The sequence below is a fragment of the Triplophysa rosa genome, linkage group LG15 (genome assembly GCF_024868665.1).
Source record: "Triplophysa rosa linkage group LG15, Trosa_1v2, whole genome shotgun sequence".
NCBI classification, from domain to species: Eukaryota; Metazoa; Chordata; class Actinopteri; order Cypriniformes; family Nemacheilidae; genus Triplophysa; species Triplophysa rosa.
In genome coordinates, this window is record NC_079904.1 from 22,661,521 (window position 1) to 22,673,438 (window position 11,918).

General features: G+C 37.9%; 1 protein-coding gene across 1 annotated transcript; it reads left to right on the forward strand.

Moving 5' to 3' along the window:
- The first annotated feature begins 117 nt into the window (after positions 1–117).
- Positions 118–11,856, forward strand: dtl (denticleless E3 ubiquitin protein ligase homolog (Drosophila)). Its single transcript, XM_057352293.1, has 15 exons — positions 118–209; positions 357–482; positions 576–668; positions 1,229–1,290; positions 1,550–1,670; positions 4,791–4,856; positions 4,947–5,047; positions 5,152–5,225; positions 5,552–5,655; positions 5,742–5,846; positions 6,656–6,768; positions 7,502–7,591; positions 8,965–9,103; positions 9,363–9,958; positions 10,064–11,856. Exons 1-15 carry the CDS (start codon positions 155–157, stop codon positions 10,163–10,165), a joined length of 1,947 nt encoding a protein of 648 aa, XP_057208276.1. The 5' UTR covers positions 118–154; the 3' UTR covers positions 10,166–11,856.
- The last annotated feature ends 62 nt before the right edge of the window (positions 11,857–11,918 follow it).

An 11,918-nucleotide genomic window follows, 5' to 3' on the forward strand; every position in this document is an offset into this window, starting at 1 on the left:
GGTCTTCATGCTCAAAACTTCCGGTGTTCTTGCGCATTGGCCAATCAGAACTCCGAACGCACACTGGCGCGGAATTCGTCTTCGCCCCTTATTCATTGTTCGCGGGAAAACCGATCACATCACATCTAACTTCAGTGCAGAGCAGACAGAAGCGATGACTCTTTTTCACCATGTTATTGATCGAGGGATTTTAAAACGAAGATGGAACGGTAAGTGCAGCTTCAGATCCGCTCATAGAAAACATTTTAACGTATGTATGCCAGGTGTCCCTTGATCGTCACAGGGATCTCTCTCTAAGTTTGATCGTGGTTTGTTGTTGTACCCTTTCCAAACATGTCATCTTTTGTAATAATCAGATAATCGTCGGGATTTCCCCCTCTCATCTTTACTGGATGGATTTCAGTGCACTCGACACGATGAACATGTTTCATACGGATCCTCAGCTGCTGCAGTGCCGCCTTTTGGTTGCACGTTTTCCTCTGGTACGCATTTAACTAAACACAGTCCATGTAAGTTCAGATCTAATTTCTTGAAAGACTTAACGTTACCTTTTGTGGTGTTTTATTATGATTTAGCCCCCGGACATCAGAACAGCGTTGCTGTTGCAAATGAAGAAGGATTTGTGACCATCTTCAATACTGGAGAATATAAGAGCTCCGTCCTGAAGGGTTGGTTCTCATTTATCTTCATTAAAGGGATAGTTCATCCAAAATTCAAACAAATTCTGTCATGAATTACTCCTCAAACCTGTATAAATGTATTTGTTTGGTTGAACACAGAGAAAGATATTTGGAAGAATGCTTGTGTAACCAAAAAGTTCTTGGACCCCATTGACCACCATAGTAGGATAAATGACAATGGTAGTAAAAAAATGCTATAGTTTGCTGTCCTACATTCTTCAAAATATCTTTTGTGTTGAACGGAACAAAAAATTATAAAGTATTTTGTTCTACTGTGGCAGCCAATGGGGTTCAAGAACTGTTTGGTTATAAGCATTCTTTCAAATATCTCTGTTCATCATAACAAAGAAACGTATACAGATTTGGAACAACTCGTAAATGACAGAATGTTTATTTTTTGGTGAACTTTCCCTTTAAATACTATATATTATTACATTAAACAACTAAATACTACATATGTACATATATATAGATACTTGCTTACATATTTAACCATTCAAATCCGTTTACGTTTATTAATCGGCTATATTTCAAACTTTTTTTTGTAGAGTGGCAGGCCCATGATAATGCAGTGTTTGATATTTCCTGGGTTCCTGGCGCGAACAGTTTGGTGAGTTTTACATTATTCTTTTGCGATCAAATGTTTTGTTCACCTTGCATATAAATCTGTTTTTTTTCCAAAACTTAGTTTGACATCCATTTTGGAGTGACGTATTAGTTAGACGTGTTTGTTCTTAGTGTAGTTAGCATTCAGTATGCACTCGGTATGTAAATGGCTTGTCATAGATCTGCTATGACGCTTCCAATGAAATGATCTGAAAGGTTTATAGTTGTAATTGTGTCTTGTATGCATATATATTCATCTACAGGTAACAGCCTCCGGTGACCAGACCGCACGTCTGTGGGATGTTATTACTGGCGACCTGCTGGGAACGTTTAAAGGACACCAGTGCAGTCTGAAATCGGTGGCTTTCTCAAAGCAAGAGACAGGTTACCTTACACTTATTATGCTGTAAAATGGTACACAAATCCTACTTGCATGGGTCTGGATGACCTACCACGTTTGACAAAATGCGCAAATCTACCATTGCATCATATTCTATCCAATAATACAATGTGCTTGATTATTGCTTCAATTTCTATTGCGACGAATAAACCAGAAGTTACCCTGACTCATTTTTTGAATGACTGTTAAACGTCATTTTTACACAAAAAAGTTGTGAGATCGTTATCTGAGTTAAACTTGCAATGTATAACCGCATATTACACAGGGATGTGATTTTTCCGTATAAATACAGATTTCCGTATTTTTTTACCTCGCTGGGATCACCCACGAAAATGGCATAAATTGGATTTATTGTAATTTGTGACGGTATTGGGGGGGTGGGGGTTTGGTGAGGTCTGCGTTCTCTACGTCATGCACATGCTTGTTATAAATGCAGAGCACTGATCTATATAAATGACTGGATTGCTCACAGGGTCATTACACTGAAGCTACCACGCCGCCATGTTGGTATGCCCAAACGTTCCATTAAATTAATAGGGAGTTATCACATATTAATGATATGTTTTCCTGTAGCTCAGTGGCAAGAGCATGGCGTTAACAACGCCAAGATCGTGGGGTCGATCATAGGGGATTGCACATACTTGGAAACAAATGTATAGGATAATGCAATGTAACCTGCTTTGGATAAAAGCATCTGCCAAATGCATAAATGTAAATTAATGATAAAACAGTAACTTACCTGTCCCCGTTTTTATATCTAAAGTCTCACAGTACATTCTTACAACGCAAATGTCTTAAGCATGTAAATGGTTAATTATTTAAAGTCGGGAATTTTCTCGTCTTGTTGGATATGAAGTGAGTTATGTTCATTTTCATTACAGTAGCGTACATATCAGATCAGCAGACTCACGAGACACCTCAACATATGACAAATGTGCTTATTCTGAAATCTAAATAGAGGCTGTATATGTTCTTTTAAGTCATGAAGCTTTATTTCTAAACATTTACACATGTGCCATTACAACAGTACACACTCACCTATTCATTGATTTCTATATGTCGCAATTCTGCCCAAAATAAAGATAAACATTGGAGAAAACATCAGAAGTAACAATTAATTTAAACGCACGTGTGAACTAAAATCTTATTGCGTGCCTAATATGCTAAAAAACTGGTTATTTTAGATCGTCATTTTGACTAAGTCAATGGCGCTTTCTGTCAGTTGGGCATACCAAGATGGCTGCTCGATCGCATCCGGTGGCTTCACCTCCTGCTCTAGGTGCAATCCAGTCATTTATAAAGATCAGTGATGCAGACAGAGCGACCGCCTGAGTCTGTGATCCAGAGTCTGTGCAAAATAGATGTCAAGCATCGCTGTTTTGCTACGGTTTTAAAGCGCGTGGTGTCATTATTTTATTAAAGGGGTGATATGACACAGCTCAAACGAATATTATCATTTGTTTTAGATGTAATGCAATGCGTATACATGATTTAAGGTTCAAAAACGCTGTATTTTCCACATACCGTGCATGTTTGTATCTCCTCTTTGCTCCGCCTCTCTGAAACGCACCGATTTTTGACAAAGCTCATGGCTCTGAAAAGTGAGGTGTGCTATGATTGGCCAGTTAACCAGTGCGTAGTGATTGGTGGAATACTGCAAGTGTATTAAACGTACTGCACTAATGCTTCTTACCATATTTGGAACATCATTTTCCTCTTCAATTGTACTGACAGGTACGCCCACCTTACTTGCGTATACATTTGGGCGGTCTTAGTCAACTGATAACACGAACTGATGTAGATTTGTGGGGGTGTGGTTACACGAGGCGTTTCAGGCAGGTCTGGGTGAGCATTCGCTTTTAGATAGAATGCATCTTTTCTGACACTGTAATTTTTGCAATTTTACTTATAACACACCAAAGACACAGAAAAACACGTTCACTGAACAGCGTTTTGTAACGCATACAGAAAATCCAGAGTCTGGAAGTTGAGACGTGTGTATGATACGCTTAACATTATATTAGGGATGTAACGATTCACTCAGCTCGCGATGCGATTCACGATTCTGATCTCACGATGCGATTTATTCACGATTTACTCACGATTTATTTTTAAAAAATGAGTTGAAACAAATTAGAAATGAACAACTTCCCTTGCATTATTTCTTAAATGCTTCACGTTTCTTTGCATAATAAAATAATGTTTTATTTCAAATAACAAAAGTAAACTGCGATTTTATAACAAATTAATAATAGAAAAAGTCTCTTTAATATAAACAAACTAATACTGTCTGTGCTTATCTTGGATTTTTTTGCATTTAAGAAATATCAGCATCCACGTTTAGGTTTGCAGTGAACATGGCGGCCCCTGCTGTTCAAAAAATGTATTGCGATTCAGTTCAAGCCTCAACCGAATTGAATCGTCACTCATTATAACCGATTTTCAACCGGCTCACGGTGAATCGTTACATCCCTACATTATATACAGAGACTAAAATAGGCCATTATGCGATTTAGTGGCTTGAAACTATACAAATGGGTGATCTAGTCACTGTCTAATATAAACGTGTTGAAGTCTTTACTGAATGCATACATTTAAGTGAACTCAAACATGCAGCGTTTGCAGAACCTTTATTACATGCGGACAAAGGCTGTATGAATGATGTAGATTCGCCATCTAGTGGCTGTGTATGGAAGTCTCGAGGCCACGGATTTTCTTTTTGTGTTCAATTATTGTTTAATGAATTATTGCTGGTTACGATTAAATTAAAAGTAGGCCTAATATAAACTGCTCAAGGGGTGCCATTTGTTAATGCCATCTTATTTGACATTAGCATAAGATATTTGCACAAAGCATCAACCTATTTTATTAAATATTGTTTAGGTGACTGTTAAACTAATAAACATTTGAACTGATATTTCCAAAATGGCCATTCAGAATTGGGTAATTATAATAGTTTGTACCACGGTAACATTTGTCATTGCGTAATGCTTTGTTTTACTTCCCATTTAAAAAACATTTTGGCAGTATTCTAGTGTTTCAAACACTTATTTTCATTCATCTCAAATTTACATTGTATGTTCCTCTTTTGGTGCCCGAAACAGCTGTATTCAGCACTGGAGGCAGAGATGGGAACATAATGCTCTGGGATACAAGATGCAGTAAGAAAGGTGCTTTTGCGTTCGGATTCGTTCACTGGTTAATTTCTTGACTGCCAAAGTGATCTACAAAGTTTACAAAATGTTTTGTGCCCATCACAGATGGCTTCTACAGGCAAGTGAAACAGATCAGCTGTGCCCATATGAAACCTGAAAGACACACACCCCAAACAAAGAAGAGACGAGGAATGGCGCCCCCGGTGGTACAATGTGCCATTTCTAATTTTTTTTTTTACATGTCATGTAGTAGAATATTTGTAAAACAATAATATGAAGTGTTATTTGATGACATATTTTCATCTCTTAGGACTCCCAGCAGGGTGTGACAGTGGTTCTGTTCTGCGATGATAACAGGCTCATCTCTTCAGGAGCTGTTGATGGGTTAGTGTGTATTGGAGTGTTGTACAGACCTGACTGGTGTAAAGAGGCCTCAAGCTGTTATACTTGAGTGTAGGGGTGGGCGGTCTTTCCTGTTTTTCCGGACTCTCATGGAGTCCTGTGTCAGATCAGACTTACAAAACAAATTTTATATTAATCCACAGTTTATAAACTCGCTTTGACGTTTCCACCGTTATATAGTGTGCACACCATATGCTCCAATTGAGCGTTTTTTTTAATTCTGCCTACAGAGCGCAAAACCAAGGAGACCAGCAGCAGTTTATTCTTACTAACATAAACGTTTCGTAAATAATGTGTTCTCTTCATAGGACCATTAAAATGTGGGATTTGCGGAAGAACTACACTGCATACCACCACAACCCCCACCCCCTGCAGACTTATCCATACCCGGGTTCCTGCACACGCAAACTAGGTGCCCGGCTCACGTCCACCCTGTTATTTGACCGATACTGTAGAAACTTGCGTTCTGACTTTCAGGATTATTTTCCTCCCCTGCAGGTTATTCTGGTCTTTCTCTGGACTCCACCGGCTCCAGGCTGTTCTCCAACTGCACGGATGACAATATCTACATGTTCAACATTAGTGGTTTAAAGACAACTCCAGGTAAAATAAAAATGTACTTGTTTTATTACATTTGTTATATTTGCAAGATTATGCATCAGCAATAAAATCTTTGTTTTAATTCTTAAAAGAATTGGTCACCCTAAAGTCTTCTTACTTCCAAATGTACAGTATAAGGCCGTGTTCAGACTTGACTTCTTTTTTGACACGAAAAAGTTGACAAAAAAACCCACTGGCAGCGTTTGGTTACAAAAGCAGCCGAACGCCATGACTTCGGAGGTAGCGTCTGTGCACGAAGGCAGCCCAGAGAAACAGATAGGCAGCGTAACGCAAGTCTATTTGAATTATAAACAGAGAGCGTCTTTGCAATAACTAATCACATATTTAAAAACTATAATACTCATTTCTCGCTAGAAATGCAATCAGAAGTTGTTGAAAGTGAAAATTAAACTTATATTTATACAAAACTGTGCTCCAACGGGCATTTCGGCCGCCATTTTATTTTTTTGAGCTTGAGCCTTCTCGACCAATCATGTTCCTTGCATGTTGTTATGCAAACGACAGGTGTCTGTCATTTGTTAGCTGTGAAAAAGGAGCTTGACGTAGTGTTTTTTTTTTTAGAAAAATTGAACTTTTTTCAACCTCAAAAGACGCTCCGAGCTGCAGAAAAAGACACTGGTGCTGGCGTTTAAAAAAGCGCTCAGGACGTTTTTTGAAAACACGGTTTACTCTTTAGGATTATAATTTAAAACCGACGCTAGCAGCTTCAAAAGAGAAGTCAACACTGGCTAAGACCTGAATGAGAATGTATGAATGTAAACGCACAGTTTACAATTCTTCTGTTTTCACAGTTGCCGTATTCAGAGGCCATAGTAATTCCTCATTTTATGTGAAGTCCAGTGTCAGTCCAGATGATCAGTTCTTGGCCAGTGGCTCAAGTGACCATCATGCTTACATATGGAAGGTGAGGAGTTACCTAGCAAACTTAAGCTGCGTTCACACCGCCAGCGACTCTGTCGCTGTGTCGTGAGTCTCTTGCTTTGAGGTCGTAAGAAGGCGTTCCTAGTAGGGCTGGGTATCGATTCTGATATTCTGATTCACAAGCTCTCGATTCGAGTCGATGATTATAGATTTAATACAAATCCTGTAGATATTTGTAAAAAAGATCAGTAAACATCAGATTACAATGGTGAATTAAACAATGAAATGAAGAGCCACAAACCTTTATAATAAAGTTTAAACACACTTGGGTATATTGAAACTGAACAGTCGCAGACCTTGATCATACAGGATCAGGTTATTTTACATTTAAGATACAGTATAACACAAAATTTCTGCCCTAGTTCCTAGCTTTGGTTGCTCTAATAACAGTTATAAACAAACACTGCAGTTACTGATAAAAGACGGATGATGTGAGCTCCGCTGCTTTGCTCCTATTGGTAGCCTATCCAGAAAGTCGCTCATCATTTGCATGAATTTGAGCAAACCTCAACTTTGTTGCGTCGCCAACGGTCACTCATGTCGCCGGATGTTGCTATGCTACTATTGAAAAGAACGAGATTGTCACTCTGTCGCTGGCGTTGTGAATGGGGCAATAGTGGCCTGCCCAACTATGCTAAAGTCCTTTTACATTTATTTGAGAATATTGACGTCTTGAGTCACCGTATGTGCATATTTGACTGTTTCTGTTGTTCTAGATTGCTGACCCAAAACAACCTCCCATCATGCTTCAGGGTCATAGCCAGGAAGTCACTTCAGTGGCGTGGTGCCCCACTGACTTCACCAAGGTTAGTTAAAATGGCTTGTTTGCATTATTTGTTGCAAGCATTGATTTTACTTTTGTTGTATTAGAAATAGGGATGCACAATAAATTATCGGCCATTTCTGTATCAGAAGATAAATGGTCATTTTTAATGTTATCGGCAGTGTTGGGTGTAACTAGTTACTAAGTAATTAGTTACTGTAATTTAATTACTTTTCCCTTGAAATTGTAAAGTAAGGGATTACTCTTATTTTTCTGTAATTTAATTAGTTACTTTTGATGTAATTAAACTAAATACTTTGTGTAATATGTGTGTGAAATAGTGGAATTGACATCAAAATTCAAAGTCTAACTTTAAAATCTGTTCTTTAATGTATAATTCTCACATTTGTAATAATTTGGTCAGATAATAAGAGTACTTTATGTAGTTTAATATTTATTTGAATGAATTAACTAATCATGGTTGATATAGGATATAGAAAGTAATTAGTAATAAGTAACTAAATACTTTTTGGAGAGAGTAATTTGTACAGTAATCTAATTACACTATTGAATATGTAATTAGTAACTAGTAATTCATTACTTTTTCAGAGTAACTTACCCAACACTGGTTATCGGTATCGGCTGATAATAAAATTTAGGCCGATATATTATAGCCGATAAATCATTTCCTTTGGTTAAACTTGTTCAGCTGCACGCTGCTCACAGTTAAAGTCCAGTACAGTACTGTCTTTCTGTCATGATCATTCACTTACTGCTATTAGCAAAACATTGTTGATGTAGATACAGTATGTAGATACATTAATTATGAAGGTGTAAATTATAGGAACGAAAGCATATTGTTTGAATTAGACTGCTGTCTGAATGCTTTCTGTCTTGAGACCTGTTAGACACGTTGCTATAAAAACATTTTTCTGGGTTGCTCTGGAAGAATATCTATAATTTGTTTATTAAATAAAAAATATACAAGAAAAGTTGAAAGGTTACAGAATCGTTATTTAGTGTTTAGTAGTCTTGGTACATGATTTTCAGGGGGAAAAAGAGAACTAATGGTTACCTTGTTTTCTACAGTCAATGTTTTCAAATAAAAGCAGGTGTCCTTTTTTTGTCCACTTTTTACCTTTTGTTTCAGTCTTAGGGAATTTAATATTAATGTTTAGATACTGTATATCGGCCAGTATATCCGTTATCTGCTTCCAATGTTAAAGAATTATCGGTTATTGTTATTGGCCAAAATTGACATATCGGTGCATCCCTAATTAGAAATTATTTTATATAAAATGTTTATAAAAAATGAGGAAAAACTAGATAATTGGTCAATTAAAGTGATGTGTACTTCATAAACCTTTAAAAAAATTATATTGGTGCAGTTTTTAAAATGTAAAATTTTTCCTGCAGATTGCTTCATGCTCAGATGACAACACTGTTAGGATTTGGCGCCTGAACCGCAGACCAGATGGAGAAAACACTTCGAACAGAGAAGCAAACGTTGTTGGGTGGACGCTTCGTAAAATCCAATCATCTTCCAGAACACATGGTAGGGTTTATGATGAAGAGAACTTGTACCTAAGAGCACAACTGGAAAGGGCACTTGCTTGAATTTTCAATATTAAAAAAGCCTGCATTAGGGGCTCTATCTTACAAAGTACTCGTGTGTATTTTTAATTAGGAAATATAATACGCTTTAAAGTGCAAATGGAAGGCGTTTGCTTTTTAACTGAAAACAAAAAAAATGATGCTTTGCTTTTTCTCTGTTGAAATTTTTGTAATTGTTCAAATTTTTCACACTGTCTTAGGTCCTTTCAGCCCTGTTGCTGTCACTCCAGCCAAAAGCCCTATGTCTGAGTCGGAGAGATCTGCGTCTCTGCCTTCACCCCAGCCTGCTGCTTGTGCCCCCACTGGTGCTGATCTGCCCCTCCCATCAAACACATCTGCACCTGTGGCCAAACTCAGAAGCCCCAAATTGCCCTCATCCATCCAGCAGTGGATCAGCCGCGGCACTTCCCCAGCCGCCTGCGGTGCATCTCCATGCCGAAAGGTGCTCAAACCTGTCCTCCAGGCATCCTGCTCTGAACGACGTGCCAAGCGACGACTGGAAACGGGTGATGCTTCTGGTGTGGGAGAAGAGAGTGACGGGGTATCAGAGTTGTGTCCGGACGCCAAGAGGAGCAGGAGTTCAGAGATCTCGCACAGCTCCCCTACAGAGAACAAGCATGCCGTGTTCAGGCTGCAAAGAGAGGGGAGTCTGAGCTCGGCTGTTCAGGCTGGTAAAGAGAACAGCTCTCCGAAAAAGACTGACTGGCTCTCTGTGATGAGCCAAAAACTGAAAGGATCAGCGCAACCCAAAAGTCCCAGCAACAAGCGAGAGGGTTTTAGAACGTCCAGCTCCCCAGTGAGTAAATCCATGCAAATACGCGTTTTGCTACATTTAAAGGGGTGTGTATATTAAAGTTAAATATAAGTATATAGATTTATTTGTTTGTCTTTTTATTTTTAGGCAGCAGTCTCACCATGTCCCATAAAGGTCCTCTCCCCTTCACCAGCCCACAAAGCATCGAAAAAAATCTCCAGCTACTTCACGAAAAGGACCCAAGACTGATCGTTCTGAGATCCTAGGTCTTAGCGAGAGACTGTTCAGTGGCGTAAATTCTAGTCCAGGTCTCCTGGGATATAAGATAAAATTTTAACCTGTAAAGAATTTGCTGATACAGCTTGTATTTATGTATGTTATTTGCATATTTTACCTAGTTGTATGTTTTTACATATGTACACATTTCATTTCTTAGAAGAAAGGGTCAAATCGATGGAGAATTTGGTGAACATTGGAGAAGTAGATGAAATCGTTTGACGCCACAATTAAACTCTGCAAAAGCGTTGATGTCTATGATGCTCTTAATGTGTAACTTAAAGGACTAGTTCACCCAAAAATGAAAATTGTGTCATGAATTACTCGAGCCTGTATACATTTCTTTATTTGGTTGAACGCAAAAAGATATTTGGATGAAAAGTTACCATAGTAGGAAAAATACTTGTAAATGTTTGTATTGTTCTGTTTAACACAAAGATGTTTTGAGCAATTTAGGAAAGCAAAACGTTCTAGGGCACCTTTGACTACCATTTTAATTTTTCCTATTGTATTCAATGTTGTCCTAGAAATCTCAGTTGCTAACATTCTTCCAAATATCTTTCTTTGTGTTCAACCAAATTTATACAGGTTTGGAACAACGAGACAGAATTTTCATTTTGGGGTGAACTGTCTAGACCCTTACATTATCTAACACCTTTCAAAGCTGTTGCATTATAAATGTGTAGTTTTCAAAGATTTGTATAAACACTCTTCGTAAAACCTATATTTTCTTGTCATTTAAATGTGTAAAGTCCTCTATTTGAGCTTGTCTCCTAAAACATGTCATGATTTTATTGACTGTAAAGCAGCACTTTACATAACTAATCCAATTCCAATTAGCCCCGTGCCTTTGAAATATTGAACATCTATAATGAACTTCCCAAATTCTCAAAAGATTATACTCGAACGTTTTCCTCACGCCGTAATAATGACACGGAACATTTAGACATATTTCTTTAGCTACGTATATTCTGTGTCGTATACAGTACCTATTCTGTACTGTAGCTTATTATTTGTAAGTTTGTGTGGTTTAAGATTTGTCTGGAATCTGACCTGTCGCTTCCACATTCATATTTCATCTTGCCTTGTATTTTTGCCTGAAGTTTTGAGCACGTGTTCAGCACATTGGCGTTTGTTGCTGTTAAGGGATAGTTCACCCACAAATGACAATTCTGCCATCATTTACTCAGCCTCAAGTTATTTCAAACCGGTTGACATTTTATTGTTCTTCTAAACACAAAAGAAGATTGTAGGAATGTTTGTAACTGAACAGTTCGGTGACAGCACTGACTTCACGGTAGGAAACGAAACTACTACTCAATAGTGCCCCAGAACGGTTGGGTTTCCTACATAATTTGAAACATGAGGGTGAGTAAATGATGACAGAATTTTCATTTTGGGTCGAACGGTCCCTTTAAGGACCTTAATGGTCCAAAATGTTGAGCTTTAAATGACATATTTTGGGATACAATAACAACTGAACTATTTAAAGTAGTATTTGGCACGTTTTATTGGTATGGGTAAACATCTGGCAAAGTCATACTATGTTTAATTTCCACAGATGTTTTGACATGGTGCATGAATATCTTGTTGCTCGTGAGTTCAGATATTATGGCCACTTGTTATTTTTTGTACGATTTAAATGGATTTCTATATGTTTACAAACAACCCATTAAAGCATGAATCTCATTGGTCGAAGGGCGGTCTTTACTGTTTGCTCAAACGC